At 41.2% G+C, this 23501-nt stretch overlaps 2 protein-coding genes across 2 annotated transcripts in view; one reads left to right on the plus strand and one right to left on the minus strand.

Annotated features, from left to right (window-relative positions):
- The window catches only part of LOC105354150 (V-set and transmembrane domain-containing protein 2-like protein), a 55760-nt gene extending 32452 nt beyond the window's left edge, over positions 1-23308 (plus strand). Inside the window, exons 2-4 of the mRNA XM_023955256.1 lie at positions 16260-16423; positions 18288-18332; positions 18532-23308. Coding sequence (XP_023811024.1) covers positions 16260-16423; positions 18288-18332; positions 18532-18789 — 467 coding nt within the window. The 3' untranslated portion in view covers positions 18790-23308. The remainder of the gene's footprint in view (positions 1-16259; positions 16424-18287; positions 18333-18531) is intronic.
- LOC111947469 (E3 SUMO-protein ligase KIAA1586-like) lies at positions 246-3276 on the minus strand. Its single transcript, XM_023955255.1, has 2 exons — positions 1375-3276; positions 246-1268 (listed from the first exon to the last, which is right to left on the minus strand). The coding sequence occupies exons 1-2, from the start codon at positions 2724-2726 to the stop codon at positions 1229-1231; spliced, it is 1392 nt and encodes a 463-aa protein (XP_023811023.1). The 5' UTR covers positions 2727-3276; the 3' UTR covers positions 246-1228.
- Positions 23309-23501: the final 193 nt, after the last annotated feature.

Consider the following 23501-nt stretch of genomic DNA (forward strand, 5'->3'; position numbering starts at 1 on the left):
CTGGGAACCATCATCACCAGGACCTCAAGTGGGAGCAGAACATCAGCTCCATCACTAAGAAGGTCCAGCATAGGATGTACTTCCTGAGGCAGCTGAAGAAGTTTCACCTCCCTGAAAAGATGCTGGTAGACTTCTACGATGCCATCATCGAATCCACCCTCACGTCCTCCATCACAGTCTGGTTCGCTGCGGCCACGGCCAGAGACAAGGCCAAGCTGCAACGCGTCATCCACTCAGGAGAGAAGGTGATCGGCTGCCACCTCCCGTCCAGGGGTGAAAGTAGAATTTTTCTTTTGCCGGTACTATGACAAATTATTTCCAAATATATATTTTTTAAAGCAGTTAAAGGAAATAAATGCACTTGATATCAAATTTTATACATAAATAACGTGTGTAGACAAGGTGTTTTTGTGAAAACAATCTTTAATTGAACATTGTGAATTTTTCAGAACATGAAAAATGTGAACATCCGAATTGATCAGAACTTGAGTCATCCTTAATTAGCTGAACTAAGTCATAATGTCCCAAAGAGGCTGGTAATATTCCTCATCAGTTTTAGGGGATCTGCGGGCCATGCCACTTGTTGTGTGCGCTGGTCTCCTGCCTTTTCCTAGCCAGGTTTTGACGTATGGCATTGGATCCCACTTCATAAAGGGAGGTCCAAATGAGCTGATGAACAGGAGGTTTGAGACATTTTTTGTCGTCATGGTGCCTCTGAGGTCAGTCATTATGTTATTCATGGTACTAAACCCTCTTTCACAATCTGCATTACTGGCTGAGAGTGTGTCTACTGCCAGAAGTAATTTTTTTAATGGAGGAGGAATGCTTCTCCCTCCACTAGCCTTGAACTCAACGTACCCAAGATGGGCCTCTTGCTCATTGATGTTGAGACGTTCACACAAAGTTCTGACTTCCTCTTCTCCAAATCGAGGATTGTCTTGATCCCAGTTTTCTGGGTGAAGGACTGCCATCTGATTGATAAGGCTGTTGTAAGCCTCCTTGCGGTCAGCTGTCACGCTACTTTGTGCTTTGTTGGCTGTTGTTGTAAACAGTCTTTCCTTCATGCTCTCCACCACTGCAGTTATGAAGAGAGCAGAGTCAATGGTGGGAGACCTGCCCACCTTTAACTGATGTCCATTAAATTCCATCTTCTGCTCGGCCTGCTCTGCTTCAACAGTGTGTTTTCCTGGGTATGTTTTCAGGCTCTCAATGCACTTCAGGTAGTTGGTCATGAGCTCATGGGCCTTTGGAATAGTAGTTTTTCTGTTCTGGAGAATTTCAGACAAGTTTTTTAGTTCAGTGAGAACATCCACCATCAGTGCCAGACTTTTGAGAAAATGAACAGTGCACAACTTAGATAGCAGACCACTGAACTTGGCTCTCTCTCTGCTGTCTCTGCTGTTGTCCTCTGATGCTTTCTGGAAATGTTGTGCCAAGGCTGAATATGACTGCCACACTGCATTGACTGCCCTCCAGGATGAAGCCACCCAGCGAACGCTGAATACTCTACCAATCCTTTTAAGGGTGATGTGCAGATTGTGCGCACACTCACTGAGCTCTCTCGTGTTCTTGGGTGATTGGCTGTAAAGTGAATAAAGGGAGTCAAGGAAGGCCTGGAAATCTTTTGTCCCCCCTGTTTTATCAAGTGCCTGGTCTACAGCAAGCTCCAGTCTGTGATTCAAACAGTGCCAGAGAACAATAGATGGAAAGTCGTCTTTCAGCAACTTTCCAACTCCTGACTTCACCCCTAACGTCACGCTGGCCCCATCACTGCAAAATCCTATCAGTAGTTCTTGCAGCAACTGCATGGTAAAACCATTTTTTAACAGGCAGTTTATGAGTTTTTCTTTGATGTGGGCAGCACATAGGCTGTCCAGGTCCACAAGGTCCAAGGGAAAAGCAATAGGTTCCATAGCTCCATCTACACTTGCTTTCAAAAAAACAATGAGCGTTGATTTGTTACCAACATTAGTTGATTCATCAGCCAATACTGTTATCTTGCTCCTATTTTGTATAATTTTTGTCATAATTTCTTTCTTCATTTGTGAAGCCACGTGATCCACAATATCAACACACACAGTTTTGCTGTGTAAAACTCTCCCCATGTTGATTGAGTTGGTCTCCTGTAGATCAATCAAACTTTCAAAGTCAGTGAATGGTTTATTGTACTTGGCCACGTAATAGGCTGTCCTGAAGACCCTGGCAGTTGTCTCAAAGGCAAAATCTTGACTCTTGGTATTCATGTTTACAAGAGTGTCTTTTTTCGCTGTCTCTAAAATTTTCACAACTTCTTTGTGAGCTGCTGAGTTTTTGTGCTCATGTATTTTTTTTCTCAATGACGACAGCTGAACATCTCTTGTGTGTCCAGATGGGCATATCTTTCCTGCTACCCAGTTAGGTGCAATATTTACCCCCCGAGATGACGCAACACCGAGATCTTTTACAGTGTGGCATTTTTGGCAGCCAAGCATTCCGTTTTTGGCAAATATCCATTCATTTTTCTCTTTACACTGTTCATACTGTTCTTTTGTCCAGATTGAAGGATACTCTGGCAATACAAAAGGGTCACCTGAGCTTGATGGCCCTGGTGTCTCAGTGGGTTCTTCAATGCAATTTGCATTTCGACTTTTCACTTTTTCATCCTCTCCTTCAGAAGTGTTCGTCTGCACATCTTCATCCTCACTTTGGAATTTCCTCTTAAATATCTGATTTATTTTTCTCTGCATGCTCTTCTTTTTTTGCTTTTTCTTTTAAATAACGTGCTGCGTTATTTTTCCATATCAAGATTTCCTTTGTCTATCGTGAACTAAATTTATGTTGAATTTAAACTGACCAATCACAGTGACGTGAAGTTTGATTCATTTATTGTTTTTCGCGTCCCGTTGCTCCTCCGTGTGGCATAAACATTAATGCTCAGTTGGCTGATCGAATTGAATGTCCCCCAACAAAAAATCAAACGTACCACGTTTCCACGCATGCGCATTAGGCTTGTTTACGGAAGCGAGAGCGAAAGCTACGAGGCAGACCGGGAAAGGGATCCAGAGCATTTTATCGGTCGATACGCCAAATAAAAAAATGCTTCTGTCATGTGTTATGAAGTGAAAACAGGAACACAGCGGATCTCCTCCCAACTAGAACGGCGTTCCGTCTCGAAATCTTTTAACGGAACGCCGCTCCGGACCGTTCCGGCTTACTTTCACCTCTGCTCCCGTCTCTCCAGGAGCTGGAGGCAGGCAGCCAGGATTGTAGCGGACCCATCTCATCCAGGACATAATCTCTTTCGGCCCCTCCCTTCTGGCAAGAGGCTCCGGTCCATCAGGACCAGGACCTCGCGCCACAAGAACAGCTTCTTCCCCACTGCAGTCAGCCTGCTGAACAGTACCCCAACTCCCCCAGCTGACCCTCCCCCCGCCCACCAAAGGACTGTCTGTGACACTTACAGGCCCCACCATCCCAGCCCACCTGTGCTCCCACTTTACTTCACCTTACTCTACTGTATATAGTGTGTTGTTGTTGTTAACTTAATTTTTAACTTATTCTTAATTGCACTATACACCAAGTCAAAGAGTTGGGCGTCTCGCCATGCATAAATGTTGCTCTCACGTGCACATTCCTTGTCCAATCTCACTGAAATTCAATGGACATGATGAAGCTTCCATTCTGAACCCATGGATATGACAACTTTGGACGAGCTCTATAGCGCCACCTAGTTATTGCATGGGGCACATTATGCCCTGTTTTTTCTCTGTGCTTTGTCCGATGTTCATAAAATTACAACAGGAGATACTCAGAAGGGTCTTCTCTCATCGTTTAGAGTTTCATGGCTATACACCTGACGGTGCCTGCGCAAGCCACCGCCAAACAGGAAGTGGTTGATTGCGTTGTAGTCAGATAATTAAAAATTCATAAAAAATCAGCCGTTTGTATCACGAGGCTGAGATTTCAGAATGAGATGCCTCCTACATATCTCCAACTTAGTGTCCAGAGCCAATCACTTTTACACTTAAGGCCTACTGGTGAATGAAGCAGCAGTAATGCAGACATTTTGGAAAGTCTGGGTCAGCTTTACAGTGAGTGATGAAACCTGTTTGTCTATTGATCATAGCAGGAGCCCCGTCTGCAGTCACTGCTACCAGCTTTTCTAATGGTACCTTTTTCTGCACAAAAACTTCTTTACCGTGTAATACATTTCAACTCCTCCTATATTTGTTTGTAAGGGCAGTTCTGTCAAGAGTTCTTCTCTTGATGTAAAGAAAAACAAAAAAAACAAACAAACACACACCTGCGCTGCACTGCTGCTGTCTAGAGATTCTTCAAACTGGATGCAAAACAACATGCGCTTTGCAAGATCCCGGTCCACCTGATCGGCCAAGTTATCAAACATCGCTGACACATGTCTAGACATTGTAGTGGAAATTAGATCACTTCTATTTTTCACATCTTTAGGTACAGTGTTAATGATTATCATCATTGCTTGATTGACAACTTTTTAATCTGAAAAGGCCTTCTGGATGAGAAAATGAGCAGGACTAAACAAAGCTTTGTTTGAATTTTTTTTTCACAATATATGCAAAAATATCAGTCCTTAAAGGAAATAGATTACAGCCCCCCCACCCCCCCCACCCCCACCTTTCGCCGACAGGCTGCTGTCATGTTAAATGTGGCTTGCAGGTCCAGAATGCAGAAGGAAGAACGACACAAAACGGCTCGAGCAGGGCGTTGCTCATTCACTCACTCGTTCATGCTATATGCAAAAGTCTTTGTCCCTTAAGGCAACAGATTACAGTACCCCCCCCCCCCCCCCCCCCCACGCCCCACAGGCTGCTTTCCTATTGACATTAGCTTGAAGCTCCAGAATGGACAAGAAAGAACGACGACAATGGCTCGAGCAGGGCGTTGCTCACGGGGCGGTCGCTCGTGCCAGGCGGTCGCATGTGCTCGGGCCCGCTAAATGCTACTTGTAGCTTTAATTATTATTATTATTATTATTCTACCGGAAGAGTCGCCTTTTTGAGGCCTTTAACATACCCCAAAACTCACCAAATTTGGCACACACATCAGGAGTCGCGAAAAATTTCGTATTTTATAGGAGATTGGCATGGGCGCACAAAAACGGCTCGATAGCGCCACCTACAGTGACTTTTGTCCCGACGCCCCGCATACGCTTTAACGTACAAGCTTGATTTTTACAGGGCATGTTCTTCAGATGGAGACTTACAAAAAAGTCTGAAAGGACCCACCTGTCACTCGCACAGGAAGTCTGATATATTGAGGTCAATATGTCATTTTTGCTTCATTTTGGACATTTGCAGGCCTCGCTCTAGAACGAACTCCTAGAGATTTTGGAGTAATGACTCCAAACTTTGGTTGTGTAAACTAAACACATGTCCGATGTTAAATTGCGAAGCTTTTAAGTTTTTACGGATGTTTGTGACCGTGGCGGCGCGTCGAAAATGGAGGTCATTTTGAAAACACGCCATGAAAAGAAAAATGGCCATTACTCAGCCATGCAAAATCCAATCTGATCCAAAATTGATATGCATGATTGTAGTCTGACTTTGACCACATCAGAAGTGGAAAAATCCAGAACAGGTGTAGCGCCACCTGCTGGCAAAAGGAAATGACATGTTTTACTTGGAGCATCACTGCTCCGAGTAGGATGAGCCGACACACCTCAAAATGATGTCCACCTGTTGAAAAGCCATTGAAGTTTACTCTGATAAAAAGCCATAACTTTCAATGCAGGGGTGTGGTCGTGACAGAGCGGCAAAGTTGGGCGTCTCGCCATGCACACAAATGTTGCTCTCACGTGCACATTCCTTGTCCAATCTCACTGAAATTCAATAGAGGTGATGAGGCTTCCATTCGAAACCAATGGATATGACAATCTTGGACGAACTCCATAGCGCCACCTAGATATTGACAAATATATTTTATGTCACATTCTGACCTATCTTTTCTCTGTGCTTTGTCCGACATTCATAAAATTACAGCAGGAGATACTCATAAGGGTCTTCTCTCATCGTCTAAAGTTTCATGGGTGTACACCTGACGGTGCCTGCGCAAGCCACCACCAAACAGGAAGTGGTTGATTGCGTTGCAGTCAGATAATTAAAAATTCATAAAAAATCAGCCGTTTGTATCACGAGGCTGAAATTTCAGAATGAGATGCCTCATAAATATCTCCAACTTAGATATACAGCACTTGCATGGGTGAACAAAAACGGCTCAATAGCGCCACCTACCATGTTTGTTTTTGAGAGCCCTGCCATGTTCTTTAAAATACAAGCTTGATTTTTACAGGACATGTTCATCAGATGGAGACCTACAAAAAAGTCTCTTGGTACCAAGCTGTCAGTTGCACAGGAAGTCTGCTATATTGATGTCAATATGTCATTTTTGCTGTATTTTGGTCATTTGCAGGCCTCGTTCTAGAACGAACTCCTCCTAGAGATTTTTGAACAATGACTCCAAACTTTGGTTTTGTAAACTAAACACATGTCCAATATTAAATTGCGAAGCTTTTAAGTTTTTACGGTTGTTTGTGACCGTGGCGGCGCGTCAAAATTTGAGGTCGTTTCGAAATCACGCCATGAAAAGAAAAATGGCCATTACTCAGCCATAAATAATCTAATCTGATCCAAATTTGTTGTGCATGATTGTAGTCTGACTTTGAACACATCTGCAGTCGAAAAATCCGAAACAGGTGTAGCGCCACCTGTTGGCAACAGGAAATGACATGTTTTACTTGGAGCATCACTGCTCCAAGTAGGATGAGCCGACACACCTCAAAATGACGTCCACCTGTTGAAAAACCATTGAAGTTTACTCTGATAAAAAACATATCTTTCAACGCAGGGGTGTGGTCTTGACAGAGCGGCAAAGTTGGGCGTCTCGCCATGCACACAAATGTTGCTCTCATGTGCACATTCCTTGTCCAATCTCACTGAATTTCAATGGATATGATGAAGCTTCCATTCTGAACCCATGGATATGACAACTTTGGACGAGCTCTATAGCGCCACCTAGTTATTGCATGGGGCACATTCTGCCCTGTATTTTCTATGTGCTTTTTCCGATGTGCATGAAATTAAAACTGGAGATACTCAGAAGGCTCTTCTCTCATCATCTCAAGTTTCATGGCTCTACATCTGACGGTGCCTGCGTAAGGCACTGCCAAACAGGAAGTGGTCGATTCCGTTGCAGTCATATAATCAAGCTTTATAGGAAATCAGCCGTTTGTCTCAGGAAGCTGAGATTTCAGAATTAGATGCGTCCTACAAAGCTCCACGTTTGAAAAGCAGCACTATACGTAGGAGAAACATTTAACCACCTTAATCACCCTATTGTGCTAAAAGCAAATTTTTGGACATTTTGACTCAAGCAAATATTTTTATCATAACTTCTGTTTAGTTTATCAGCACCAAAATAAAAAATATTTACATTTATAAAATGAACTGGTCAACTCTAGGATTTTATTTATTCAATCTTACATCCTCAAGCTTTTCATCAGTCTCCCCTGCTGCAGGAGTGGAGTTAGCCCCCCCTCCCCCACCCCCCGGCTGTGTGCTCACATGTAAATTAGCCAGGAGTGGCAGACAGAAAGTAGAACAGTTAGAAAGCCTAGTTCAACACTAAAATACAGCAATTTCCTTTGTTTTGTTTGTCTTTTATACATCCTTAGCACTAATCATTGCTTTTTTATTCATCCAAAATACAATTAACTTTATATTTTATCTTTTTTTTTTTTTACAAACAAAACATATGAATGTGCTCCAAAACAAAACCCAGCCTCAGTACACTCCTACAGATGTAACATCAGACAGTAAATGTCTCTTTTATGCTTTTTTTCATCAATGCTGCAACTTCTTTTCATTTCCTTTCAATACATCCAATAAAATTAAACTACAATGACAACAAACACAAGATATAGCAAATGTCTCTAAGACGATTGTGTATATACAATATGTACCACCTTTAAACACCAAATAAATAACAAATCTTTCTAATAAAATCACAAAAAATGGAACACAAAATGTAAAACCCAAATTAGAAATTGCAATTTTAAAAAGATACATTTTTCAGCTGCTTTTCAAAATCAATCACATATTTTACTCTTCTGTGGATGAAACAAAGAAGTCCAGAATAATGTAGCCACTTCTCCAAAGTCTCTATCACCTTCAGTTTTAAACAAAGTCTGTGAAAATCCATTATACATTGGTCACATGTATTCAGAGACCTGCTAAAAGTGCACAATTGTAAAAGCTCTTTTATATAGACAACTGTTTGTTTGCTTGGAGCTCTAAATATAAAAAAATGCTTTTCTATCACCTAGACACAGGTGGAGAACCACATCAACTGGATTAGTAACAGGGTGGCATGTTTAGGTTTAAACTTACATCAATAGACAACATGAAGCTGTTCATCACATTTTTGACCTAAACATGTAAACACATCCTTGGCTCTGCGGTTAGGAAATGGTAATTGGGAATCTCTTCATACCAGGAGCCAGCCTGAACATTGGAACATCACCACAGTGCCCATCCAGACTGGGAAAGCAACGGGGTCCACTTCACAGCCGTGAGGCTGCTATGTTTAACTCCAGCTGTCCCAGCAAGGGAGACAACTGCAGCAACATCCACTGACCAAGCTGGCAAGCCCTGGCAGAAAAGATCCCCACAAGAAAAACACTGGCTCAGGCAGGCTGGTCAATAAAAAAATATAGTTTTGCCAATGTCTTGCAGCTCGCAGATCAAGTGGTTTAGTTTTCCAGTAATGTCAGTCAAGAATACAAGTTCAGATTCACCATATTCATATTCACCATATTCAGCAGATATCTCCACCAATAGCACCTTAAAAATCCTGTTCTGTTTTGATTTGCAGCTGAGGTTTTTTATGATTTTCACAATAGGATTCATTATGTGTCCAGAGCCAATCACTTCTGCACATAAGGCCTACTGGTGAATGACGCAGCAGTAATGCAGACATTTTGGAAAGTCTGGGTCAGCTTTACAGTGAGTGATGAAACCTGTTTGTCTATTGATCATAGCAGGAGTCCCATCTGCAGTCACTGCTACCAGCTTTACTAATGGTACCTTTTTCTGCACAAAAACTCCTTCACCATGTTATACATTTCAACTCCTCTTGTAGTTGTCTGTTAGGGCAGATGTGTCAGGAGTTCTTCTCTTCTGGAAACCAAAAGCTATGCTGTACTGTTGCCGTCCACAGACTCATCACACTGGACGTTAACCACCTGCACTTTGCAAGATCCCGGTCCAGCTAATTCGCCAAGTTATCAGACATAGCTGACACTCATCTAGACATTGTAGTGGAAATTGAATGAGTTCTATTGTTCTCATCCTTAGGGACAGTGATAGGAATTATCATTGCTTGTTTCTTAATCTGATAAAACCTTCTTCTACTTGATGAGAAAATGAGCAGGTCTAAACGAGGCTTAGATTTAAGAATTTTTTTCATGCTATATGCATAAGTCTTTGTCCTTTAAGGCAACAGATTGCAGTCTACCCCCCCCCCCCCCCCCACACACACACAGGCTGCTGTCATATTAACATTAGCTTGGAGCTCCAGAATGGACAAGAAAAAACAATGAGAATGGCTCGAGCAGGGCGTTGCTCACGGGGCGGTCGCTCGTGCCAGGCGGTGGCACGTGCTCGGGCCCGCTAAATGCTACTTGTAGCTTTAATTTTCATTGTTATGCCGATAATACGCAGTTGTATTTATCCATGAAACCTGACCAGAATGACGATATAGAGAAATTGAATGCCTGCATCAGAGACATCAAGACCTGGATGACAATTAAAAAACTGAGGTCATTATACTAGGTCCTAAAAACCTCAGAGATGCTCTGTCTGATCAGATAGTCTCCCTGGATGGCATAAGTATAGCCCCCAATTCCACAGTTAGAAACCTTGGGGTTTTATTTGACCAGGATTTATCATTTAAGGCTCACATATCTCAGGCGTGTAGAACTGCCTTTTTTCACCTGCGGAATATTGCTAAGATCAGAAATATACTTTCTAAGATTGATGCTGAAAAACTCATCCATGCGTTTGTTACGTCTAGGCTGGATTACTGTAACTCCTTGTTAGCAGCGTGTCCTAAGAGTTCCTTAAGTAGTCTCCAGCTTTTTCAGAACGCAGCTGCTAGATTGTTAGCAGGAACTAGCAGAAGAGATCACATCACTCCTGTGTTCCATTGGCTCCCAGTTGATTCTAGAATCAAGTTCAAGATCCTCCTGTTAACCTATAAGGCCTTACATGGAATGGCCCCGTCCTATATTAAGGACCTCATAGTCCCTTACCATCCAATCAGAACACTTCACTCGCAAAACTCAGGACTGCTTGTGGTTCCTAGAATTAGTAAAAGTACAGTTGGAGGTAGAGCGTTTAGCCACCAAGCCCCTGTTTTATGGAATAAATTCCCAGCTCATGTAAGAGAGGCCAACTCAGTTTCTACATTCAAAGTTAGACTGAAAACATTCCTCTTTGCATAAAAATGGTTGATGAATCTACAGGGTGTCTGTAGTAACGTAAGCTGTTCACCTGCCCGAGGAGGAAAAGAGAGAGCAGTGCTGGAAGACAAGGCTCTCATTGAGCGATCAATACTATGCAAGCCCTGGTTCTACTCATGGGGCTTCCATCAAAGAAAAGCTGCAAAATAAACACATCAGAGCTGAAACTCAACCACATTGAGGTGGTTTGGATGTCTGGCAAGAATTCCTCCTTGAATGACAGTCTCAGGAATTTCTACCAGGGAGGACCCCCCACAACAAACTTGAGCTCCCTTGATAGATAGTTTCTTTGTGGCCTGGGAACACCTCCTCATCCTCCTACAGGATATGGAAAATGGCAGGGCAGAGGGAGGGCTAGGTGTCCTCACTGTTGTCCCCATGACTTGAACCCTGGACATGCAATGGACAGCTTCTGGTTAGAATTACTAATGCTGTTCTAGATTAGTGAATTTTTTTATGGATTCTTTTGATTTCCCACATTTACTTTGAAGGTTGTCAGCCTTCTCCCAGTGGAGTTTCTCCCACTTTTCACGTGCACTTTGTCTATGAAAGGCTGCTGCCAAAGGCTTTTGTATGCGTGTGCAGAACCATTGCTGTTCCTCTTTTATTTTCCTTAGTTGCTATCTATCAATCCTCCAGACTTTTCACCTCGACTCACCTTTGCTCTCATCTGTCTTCCTTCTCTTTTCCTCTCCTCCTTCTTTCTCTACCCTCCTTGGCCCCTGAAAGGCTTAAACTGTACATGATGTCACTCTCTGACAAATGGGACTGCAAGAGCAGTGCACCAAGGGCACCATGTGCAGAAGCCAATCTCTTCAATGACTCCAAACTCCAGCTTTTCACCTTTTTATTTCTTTTTAGCATCAGCTGAATCTTGTTGAAAGATGCAAACTGGATATACTTTCCAGAGTTGCTGAGTAACTTTTCTATTTTTAATTAAGATGCAATAGTGTGACATAACAAAGTTCTTAAATACCGATAATTTTAAACGATCCTTGCAACAGCATAACTGATGGTAAAATAAAATGTTTAGAAATAACTAAATGAGATTTTCCTTTGTTTACAGTTTTTCAAATTCACTATAAACACATTTTATTTATTTATTAACTCATTGTTTATGCCAGTTGACAAAAGAAGGACAATGTGCACTAACCCTTTTAGGCTTTTAACAATATGAAAAGAAGAGAAAATGTTCTTATGCAATTTGTACTTTAAAACAGCAGTAACAACAATAATAATAATAGCATTGCCTCTTTCCAAGTGCACTCACCCATCCCTCCCCTCACCCATTTTACTCTATTACTTATTTGAAATTGTCCCTGGTTGCATTTGTCTACATTTAATCTGTACTGCAAACCTTAAGGGTTCTACGCGTTGGCCTACAGACTCAATAAGACTAAAATTGGAAACAATTTGAATACAAACATTTAAGTTTTACAATTTTTTTCCTTTTAAAGAACTTTATATGTCCTATAAAATTAAACTTATTGGGAATTGGTTTTGTCTTGTTCATGTTTTATTATTTTTGTTTGTTTTTTAATGTAAACATTCAGGTTTTGTGATCATCTCTACCCGATTGGTCCCCTGCATGCACAAATTTTACAAGACTTCCTCTTGTCCTATATATACATATATATATAAATAGGTGTTTAGATAGGTGGATCTGTGTTGAGTACATGTTGACACGACTGTACATGAAGATTTTTGGAACCAACAGATATGTTTGTAACACTTGAATATGTGTGGACAGGCCCCGCCCCTTTTGACTAACCAGACAGTAATGATGCTAATCCTCCAGCATCTTGTTGCTTAATAATTGACCCCCCACCACCACCAACACCACCTCTGTAATCATCCTCCAGATCTCCCCCTTTCTTCTTTGTTCTGACCCATTGTCTCCAATATCCCTCCCTTCTTACCTCTTTATCTTTTCCGTCCGGTCCAACAAAATAAAGGATACAACTGAAATCAATATAAATGAAGTTTAACCTAAATTATAAAAGGGATTTATACAGATACATGCCTTTTGTGTCAGAAAAAAACAAACAAAAAAAACAGTAAAATACGTCCAACACAAAAGGCCTTCAGCTCCTATCTGTCTGCTCAGCTGTTGGACAGGACAAGTTAAAAAATAAATAAAAATAAAACACAAGTGGATCTGTTGGAGGTTATCGTCTCAAAAGTAACTTGCGTGCCAAAAAGTGTGGTCACCCCCGGTCTACTCCGTCCTGTAGTCTGCTTCAAAGGCTCCATATATTCCTCAATGTGCCTTATGTCTGTACGTTTTTCTGTTGTTTTACCCGCCTTAGGACAACAGATGTAATTCAATAATTTAACATGTTCGTTTTTTCGAGCTATGCAAAAAATGTAGAAGAATAGGCATTATCTCAATTTTTATTCAAAAATAATGCTTTTGATTATTTTTTAAATAAAAATAACATTTCATTGAAAAAAGAGAGAAAAGAAAGCAAATCTACATTAAAGTTTTGAAGGAAATTTACATTTAGTTACATCTTAATTGCGAAACAATAAACTGCTTTAATGATTTTGCGGGAAAACAAGGAGCACTAAATATAATTGTAATTTTTTTTTACACCAACTGTTGGTAAACATTTAAAATCCGTTCACACGTCAGATATGATTTATTACCAGTAAAGTCATTATAAAGATAATTTACTCATCATAAAATGTATTTAGAAAAATACCAACCTTTGTAAAGCACAAGAATATTGTAGTGACGGTCACACACCCATTGGTCTGCTGTCAGATCTGGTAGCGCAAAGGATTATGGGATGCAATTTCTTCTGCTGGTTTTGGCCTTATCTGAGTGGGTGTGTGGGTTTAATCTATGTGTTTTATTGTCTGACTGTTCTTCCGTTTGGGGTTAGTTATTTTACTCTGATGGTTTATTTTGTCCTGCATCGTAAGTGAGGAGGGGAGCGAGGAGAATGACCCCACTGCATGTCACACTGTTCGAGGAAAAATAATGAAGCCAGTTCTGCAAAGTTCCTATCTCTGCCTCGTTCTTCGTTCTTCACCGCTGGTACTTTGGGAACGCCAAGACCCTGCGTCGTCTCCGGGGGCGTTTTTACTGGCCAGAGATGTGGAGCTGCACGTCCACTGCTGTGATGACTGCACCACACGGAAAGGACCATCCCGGTAGTCCCGAGCACCGCTGCAGCAGTACCTGGTAGGAGCTCCGATGGAACGGGTCGGGGTGGATGTCTTGGGCCCGTTTCCAGTGACTGATGCAAGGAACCGCTATGTCATTGTGGCTGTGGATTATTTAACAAAGTGGCCTGAGGCATATGCTGTGCCGGATCAGAGCGCGGCCACCACCGCTGAAAGACTGGTGGAGGAGATGTTCACCCGCTTCGGGGCACCGGCTGAGCTCCACAGTGACCAGGGCAGGAACTTTGAGTCTCAGCTTTTCAGCGAGGTTTGCCGTCGTTTGGGGATACAAAAGACAAGAACCACCCCACTCCATCCTCAAAGCTACGGGCTGGTGGAACGCTTTAACCGAACCCTGGCCACACAACTGGCGATCTTGACCAGTCGCCACCAGCGGGACTGGGACCGTTTTCTGCCTTTGGCCCTCTGGTCGTATCGCAGTGCAGTTCAGGAGTCAAGCCAGTGCACGCCTGCTGCGATTATGTTTGGGCGGGAGCTCCATTTCCGGAGAAATGGATTACTGTCGCAGACTCAAGGACCACCTGCACGAAATCCACAAATTCACCCGCAGAGCACAAGCTGGTGCTGGAGTGCGGCAGAAGAGGGCCTATGACAGCCGGTGTCGGGGCCAGGAGTTCTCACCTGGGGACAGAGTGTGGGTGTACTGCCCTGAGCGGAAAAAGGGAGTTTCTCCCAAGTTAAGCAGCCATTGGCGGGGACCCGGTGAGGTGCTGCACCGACTGTCAGACGTGGTCTACAGGGTGCGTGTGCCGGACAGGAGACGAACTGTGGTGCTTCATCGGGACCGGCTGGCTCCCTACCAGCCCCTTGTTCCACAGCCTATTGGCAGGTGGATCTACTAGTGTGGACTTGGACGTGCCGGAGCCGAGTACATCCTTAAATGACTGTGCACGACCAGTGCGTTCACGCCGGCGCCCCGCTTATCTAAATGACTTTGTGCTTGATAGGGTCGCCGAGGACGGCTGACCCTTCAGAAGGGGGCTATGTAGTGACGGTCACACACCCATTGGTCTGCTGTCAGATCTGGTAGCGCAAAGGATTATGGGATGCAATTTCTTCTGCTGGTTTTGGCCTGATCTGAGTGGGTGTGTGGGTTTAATTTATGTGTTTTATTGTCTGACTGTTCTTCCGTTTGGGGTTAGTTATTTTACTCTGATGGTTTATTTTGTCCTGCATCGTAAGTGAGGAGGGGAGCGAGGAGAATGACCCCACTGCATGTCACACTGTTCGAGGAAAAATAAAGAAGCCAGTTCTGCAAAGTTCCTATCTCTGCCTCGTTCTTCGTAGCGTTGCTACAATATTTTTGTTTCATTTTATGACAGAACATCAGTCGGTGAATAAATGAAAGACAACAGATATTAATAAACACATAGTTTGTGTCTATTATAATTATCCTAAAATGACGGGTTAGTATGATTTTTGATGTTTAGAAAATTATGTTTGTGTGGTATTAATGTGTGCACACAAGATCCAATACTGTTTTTAAGTCTCACATCATCACCGGGTTTATTAACAAATCTGTACTATTAAGAAGCTGTTTAGAAAACAGGGAGCAGCTGCTGTTTAAAAGAATTCTTATTACCAAGTACATATAATTTACCAAGACAGTGAGGAAATGAGGTAACTCTGGAAAACATAGAGACTGAGCATCATATTTAAGCATATTGTTTTTGGCAAATATATAATCTGTTGTGTAATAGATTGATATATTCAATTGTTGGGAATTAATGTTAAGTGAAATCAGCTAAGATGTTTGGGCTTTAAATGATGAAAAGGTGTTTTTGGTGTTTTGAACGTGCTCTTGTGGCATTTTTCTGATGATGGAGGATTTTTTTATCCCAACCACTGCACCGGCAGACGTTAGCATTCAGATCAGCCCTCTACCCGCAATTTTGGTTTCTGGATATGCTTTTGGAAATCAATGCAAACGACTGAGATGACAGTGGAGAGGACTGGGAAGTGTTAAACTGTACATTCACATGCAGTCGATAAACATATTTTATATGCATTTTGGTTTCATTCTATATTATATACCATAAATAGAATTTCTCTGAAATGCAGTAACATTGTCAGCACAAAGCGACTCAATGAAATTGGGTTTTCTAATTAAAATCTGTGACTGTGTGTCTGTATCTATGTAACATTTAGTTCTTAAACCTTCAGTTTCTCCTTATTTCAAAATATAGCAGAACTGTCTATTTGCTTTTAGTTATTTGAAGACCTTTATTGTATAATTAGATTGATTTAATGTTTTATTTGGGAATCTTCTGACTCCACAGAGCTGGACTTCTGTATCAAATTACACATATTCATGTCTAATTATCCTAAGTTGTATACGCCATGGTATGAATATATAACTGATGATTGTTTTCGTGGATTATTCTCACTTGATTGCTTGAAATAAACCATTTTAAATTAAATCAAATCAAAAAATATTACAGAAAAACGACGGTGTTAACATTTTTTGTTTGTTGAATTTTGAGGTTTAACAGCCTTTCTTTCCACTTAATCCACTTGATCCTTTCCTCTGTTCCAGCGGTCTTCACAGAAGTCCCACAGGACGTCATAACAAACAGCGGTGAGGATGTGGAGATGGCGTGCTCCTTCAGTGGGGCACGTTCTCCCTCCTGCTCTCTGGAGATCCAGTGGTGGTACATCAAGAACCACTGGCAGGACAAGCCTACATATCTGACGAACAATGTAAGCCGCAAGGCCAAACCAGCTTTCTGTTGAATTCATTCAGAGATTCCTACAGTGACCAGAGGAGCTTGTAAGACGTTGAGGCCCTTTGTGGGAAGCTTGGCAGAGGTTGCTTTGTCTAGGACCCCAGACTTTCCAAAAATGAAATGAAAAACAAGGTGGGCAGTTGGTGGAAAACGGACATGAAACCTTCTGAAGCAGAGGTTTCTATGCCAAAAAGTCACATTTGCTTTATTATGATGACAAAAATAAAGTTAAACATTAAGGTTTAAACAAACCTAACTCAAAAACATTTGAAATGTGCTGTAGCTCTGGCAGTGCAGCTTCCCGTTGAACGGATTTGGCTGCGGTTACTTAAGCCTTAGTCAAATGCACCCACCGGTGCTCGAGCTGTACGGGTGCTGCAGGTTTGTGGGTTGTCCGGGTCCTTGAGGCTCGTACGGCCACCTCAAGGGATGTCATGAAAATGGATTGTACCATTGTCGTTCATGTGGAGAGTGCATCGTGAATTATTCGTAAGGGATACAGGAAGTTGCACACACTACACAATCACGCACACATTCACATTCACACCTATGGACAATTTAGAATAACCAAAGCATGTTTTTGGACACTCGGTGTGCAGGTGGAGGATGTCCACACGAACTACACTCTAATTGTCTAATTTGCTCATTTCTAACAGTCAGGCTGCACACAAGGAGCACACACTTATAACGTGAACAGCACTGAAGCATTTGCCGGGGTTGAAATCCGTACGTCACACTTGTGTTTTACCTACTTCACCCATACTCACTGCGGCGTGTTGTGAGTGATCACCACAACCTCTCGCATACAGCAAATCCCTAAACAAAGAAAAGAAAAAAGTGGCTCTATATGGGCTCACACCCTTCATATTTCCTGCATGCCACCTGGGCATGTTCAGGTTTGCCCATTTTTCACCCACAGAAAGCCATATACCCCCATGGGCAGTTGTGAGTAAAGAGTTGTATTTTTAGGCCAGGCTTGAGGAAGAAGGAAATGTGGTCTCTCTTGGGAATCTAATTGAATTTTGTAATGTTTATTGTCACAGAGACGTGCACAGTATATATAAGGTACAAACTTTTCAGGTGTACTAAATAAATCAAGAATATGAAGAAGGTGTATGTTTGGTGAGTGGATCACACCACTTGGTACTTTGAGTGCTGCCATCCACCAAACAGGCTCTGGTCCAGTTCATCATGTTACTCTGAACTGTTCTCATGAACAGAATGGAGCAACCACAATGCTGACATTGTCCCGGTACATCCATTAAACATCAGGCTGTTTCAGTTTTGGAAGCTTTTTTTTAAAAACCAAATATGGGGGAAAAATGAAACCTAAATGTTAGAGAGCAAATCATTTATTTGGGCTCCTGATGGCTGGGGCCGAGCTCACAGTTCACTGTTTAGCAGTCACAATGAAATGCAAAATTTGCTGTGGCAGAAGCCTTCCAGCATGGCAACAAAGTATGCATGCTTATTAGTGATTGGCAGCAGTGGGATAGCGGGGATCACATTCATGGGAGACGCACGCTCCTCTGTCACGTTTGTCAAAGCTATAATTGGCTCTGAGAAAGAAAAAAAAAAGATCTCTGAAATTAAAGTTTACAACATGTACAATCCATAGCTGTCCCCATAAGAATGTCTCTGGTTCTGCATATGTAATCACCCCGTTTAGAGACTTGGTGACACCAAGCAGGTCTGCACTCAGTACATGCCCAAGTAAAGCGTGCCTCAAGGCTTCCAGCAACAGAGAAAAACCGAAGCATCTAAAATCGTTGCATTGGCTTGTTAAAGATGCTCCTATGTGGGATGCTTACTGGGATGCTTTTGTTGTTTCTGTGCAGATAGCGACCATGGAGGAAATACCGGAGGACTCCACCAAGATAAGTGTAAGTTTTAGAAAGCTTTTAGTGACTTCTTCTTTTAATGTCATCATGGTAGTAGGTTTAGGGGCTGTCATCTGGTTTTTAAACATAGAAGACGTGTCACCTCTTATCCAAAAGGCTTTGTCAATTCTGGATTAATGAGAGTCTTCATAGACATCTTTCATGTGATTCATGTCGCTTTTACTGCTTGTGTCTCCACCAGGTGGTGAAAGTCGTCGGCAGCAACATTTCCCATAAACTCCGCCTCTCCAGTGTCAAAGCATCAGACGAAGGGACCTACGAGTGCCGAGTTATTGACAACAGCGGCGCCGTAGCGCAGCATCACCGCGTCCGCGCCTACCTCCAGGTCAACAGTCAGGAGTCACATGAGCTGCAGGAAGCCCAGCAGTGGAGACAGGGGAGTCACAAAACCCCTCATCCAGGAAACAGGCGAGAGGATGAGGAGGAGACAGGCTGGTAGCCTCTGAGATTGTGAGGCAGCTGTTAGTTTCCTAGTTAATCACTTGCTCTTTTGCATGTCCAGGTCTTGTTTCTACGCGGAGGGATCCTCCATCACTGGACGTCTTGATATGTTTCTTGGTTTCTTTGCTGCCTGAATCTTAGAGAATGCCAGGAGAGAAAAGGCTTTACATTTTAAGGCCAAATTCAAGCAGATATGGGACCCTCCCTTTGTTCATTTTCATTCAAAAATGTGCATTTTAAGTGATTTTAACTGATCCAGCTGTAAAAAAAATGTCTTAGACTGCTAACTTTTACTTCCTCGATGACGTTTGTGATTATTGTTTTTAGCCAGTTTTCTAACTTTATCCTGGATTTTGAGCAGATTGTTGTTGAAAATGTTCAGTAAGACAATAGTAAAATAAAGACAGCAGGTCAGACTAACTAGTTAGGTATTTGTATTGCAGTAAGCAAAGACTCTGCTACAAGTGGGTCTTTTTTTGTTGCTTGGTTGTTTGAGACCCCAATGAGACCTGATAACATTTTAATTCTAAGTGCATCTGTGTCAGTGTTGTGTCCTTTGTTATTACTTTGTGTTCATGTAATACGCCTTTAGTAAAACCAATCAGATAAGGTTGGATTTTGTTATTTTCTTGTGGATTCTCTAAATAGCAAAAAAGATCAATATTGTTGACATTCAGTGTTACAAGCACAAAATAAAGGAGTTCACTTTTCACAATTCCTGACGTTTGCGGAGATATCTTCATACATGCTAATTCTATTCTATAACATCTTCATCTTGTAACTGATGGTAACTCGAATGCAGCAGATGGATTTGTGAGGCTCCTTTTTTTTGTTGAATCCACCCCCTGGTTTGGTTTTAGAGACAGAAAACTTTTGTCAGGCTGAGAAGTTTCCCTGCTGATAAACGTTGGGCTGGTAACTGTGAGCCAAGCCTTCAGGTTTGCTGCTGAAGATTTAGACTGCTGGAAAACATGTGGACAAACTGTACCATTACCCTGCAAACTTTCACTTTCGCTTCCTCTACTTACATCCCACCCGACGTTCTCAAATAATTAGAAGTGTCCCCATCATAAAAACACTTTTAATATAATCTGTCAGTCTCTCAAATGCAGTTACTTAAAATATACATTACAGATTACTTCTTGTTTAGAGTACCACTACGATCATTAGTTGATCTATTTTCAAAGCGTTCCCAGTGGTCTTTTAATGGTTTTGCTGTTTTTAGCCAAAATGTTAAAAATCAGTCGTTTTCCTGGACATAGTTCATTAGAAATTCATCTCTGAGTTGTGGGCAGGACTGTTGGCTCGGAGCAATCCCGCCCCCCTTCCCTTACCTGTTGCAGACAGTTGGAATTGCATTCTGAGCTTAATTTTTCGAACAAATGTCTTTCACTGTCAAAAAATGGAAACAAAAACATGTTATAAACACCAAAAACATGATATTTATCAGAGTGGGTTTATATTGGTATTAACCTATCTTACTAAATCAGACCTTATGTGTCTTACAGGACTTATTACTTAGTTACTTTCTTTGGTAAACCTGCAGAAGCATGTCAATTATACAAATTTAGAAAGGACTTTGGGGTTGTGCAGGGGGGATAATGGTGTAAAAATTACTGCTTATAATACTGGATAATTTAAATTAAGTGGAAACCGGAAGACCAGTCCCCAGCTTTAGTCAGTTTAGTCCAAACCAGCAAAATAAGAAAAAAGAAAAGTGCAAAAACAAAGCTACCCAACAGAGACAGCTTCAAATGACTTCACCACACAGACACAACCAGCTAATGACGCTTTGAAGATAAAAGGAGTAAACAGACTTATTAGGAACACAATTAAAGGGAAAGTATTTAGCTCAGAAAATTGGACTCATGAATTTAAAAAGGAATGAAAGAACCTCAAAGTGGCTGACAAATAGCAGTTCATTTGTTAATTCTTCTTTTTCTCACTGCTTTGAACACCAACATTTAGGTTGTTTAGTTAAAATTGAAAGGATTTTGTGCTTTAGTTTGGTTTTTCTGTTGTTTTCTTGGTTTTGGTGGTGTTTTGAGTTGCTCCTCTGTCAGTCCTGGTTCATGTTGATCATCCACAGCTGGTTTCATTTCTGTCAATCACCCTCAGTCTATTTAAGCGCCTGGTTTTCAGTTTCACCTCGTCAGGTCGTCTGCTCTGTTTTTTCCGTCTTTTGTGGGGCCCTGGGGTTTGTCATGCTGAAGTTTCTGCCACCATGCCTGGTCAAAAAAAGGTTGGGGTAGCATAGCGGAGCCAAAGGAGGAAAAAAAAAGTTACTCCCTACATTCCTTACAGAGGATAATATTATATGTTTAAGATATTCTGGCTTATTAGAAGTGTCTGAATTAAATGGCATTTTCTGCTGTGAATAATACTTCAGCTGTTGACTGCATCTCAAAAAAAACCTACATTTTTAATAAACAAGTAAAAGATTAAAAAAAAAAAAAAACCTGAACAAGGAAGAGAAAGAAGGAAATAACTCACACTGACTAACTGAAAGCTGTAAAGACCGGGTGATAATGAACTGACAGAAATGTTGAAAGATTTTGTAACTGAACCTAAAAGAAGACAATCACTTTAACAGAAAGCAGAGAATGATGCATAAAAGGACCTCTGCTTACTGTAACAGTTAATCTGAATATTCACCATTAAAGTCATTTAGGAGTGGCTAATTCTACTCAAATCATGCTTTTAAATTTTAATAAACTATCAATCATTTCACCCTGAACTATAAAGAACTATAAACATTATTTAACTGCTGCATTCTAAGTGCTGTTTTTTGTGCTAATTCAGATAAAATGTTTGTTTTAAGACACTTTTAGTTTGAATCTGACATCATATATAAACAGAGCATACAATAAAATATAATACACAATTTATTCTGTCACATCCCAGTGACAGTAACATGGTTCCCTTTTGTGTTTTGACACAACAGCAACTTTTTCTGAACTTTTTAATATAAACTTTTACATTTTGAGTTGATGGACATCCCCATTCACTGTCGTTTACTTCAGGTTTGCTTCATGCTCTCCTAAATTGACTTCAGGAGAGCATCAGCTCTCCTAAAGTTGAGTTATTTCATCTGGAATTATCTCCTTCTGAACTCACATCATCTCCATTTCAAGACAACTTGGGTTTTTCTTTGTTGTGCATTTATCTTAATCACTAATTTATGATTTTATATGTCATTAAGGAGAACAAACTTGTTGATTCTTTGACGTATAGATGTAGTTTGGACTTTTTAACAGCCCACGACCTCAAAAATAAATCAGCATTTAAAGATGGGGGGGCTGTAGTCAGCAGCACCTGAATAAAGGAAACGTTTTACTCCTCATGATCATTGCAGTGCGTCCTTCTGGCCACCAGGGTGCAGCAAAGTCCTTCACTTTCATCCAACTCTGCATCAAATCAACGTTGAAAACAAGTGAATCAGAAAATAGTTTAGAATGTAATTTAGAGTGGTTTTTAAAAAAAAAAGTGAGGTCGAAACTAATTTGGGTAAAGATGTATCATCCATCATTTTTCTTTAGTTTCCCTCAGTGTATCTCTCATGGTAAAGAATTGTGTTGAAAGTTGCTTAAACGAGCAAAAGGTGTGAATCTCATTTCTGAATGTGGAGAGAGAATGAGGCCAGCTGGTTTACATGTCAGGTATCTGTTGACATGTTTCAATCATCAGTCTGGTAGAAATATGATTTATTTTTTATCAGCCAAAGAAATACAGTTTGACAGATAGCAAGCTAAACAAACACATTTTTAGAAGCATTGTGGGTCATCACATCACAACTTTAGATTGAATTACAGACATGTACCATTTAAACTTTTGAGCAAAAGCTTAGTTTAAAATGAGGATTCTTAGAATTATTTTCTTACCCCATTGGCAGATTTTTTTTTGGCTCATTTAAAACAAATCAGTCAATCGAATAGGAACTTTTGACTTATTTCTGGGGCCTGTGGCATTTTTGAGTCATGATAAAATATTTTTAGACCAGGAGTGTCCTAAGAAATCATGGTTAGTTTAAAAATGTGAGGACTAACCAATTGGCTTGCATTCTTTAAACCCTTATAATAACAATAAGTGAATTATTTAACCCTTTAACATTGAAGACGACACCTGAATAACACACGGTGACATACCATAACGCTCGCATTGGATTTTCTATACCGCTTTTGCAGCACAATGCTCCCTCTGTCCATAACAGAATCAGCTGATTTGTGTTGATTGCGTAATCATTTCACCACTGTTGGGTTTGCATCTCAGGGCTTTTCGCTGCTTCAGAATCCATTGGAATTATGTCAATCGCCTCAACAGTTATAGAGTACAGGTAGCCAAAAGAATGTGAACACTGGAGCCAAAGCTCTGCTGTTGAAGGGCTATAGTGACACTTGGAATGGGATACTTTTCACTTCTTTACATAGAACAGAAATACGTTTTTATTAAAGTTACTGTGGATTTTGTATTGGAAGACTAGAAATAAAATAAAGAAAATGTCTGTCTGGGAAAAAAAAACAAAAACCTTGTTTAGTAACTTGTTACAGAGCCAGAAAGTGTGAAAGAAGGATCCAGCAATTACATTTCACATGTTTACAAGAGTTTGTAACAGAATTTAACAGATCACCACTAAAGGACCTAGTTCATGCTATTCTTGTTATTTCCGACACGGAAGTAGGACGACTCGATCTCTGAGGGGCCGGCTTTGGC

This window comes from Oryzias latipes, chromosome 5 (assembly GCF_002234675.1).
Source record: "Oryzias latipes chromosome 5, ASM223467v1".
Taxonomy (NCBI): Eukaryota; Metazoa; Chordata; class Actinopteri; order Beloniformes; family Adrianichthyidae; genus Oryzias; species Oryzias latipes.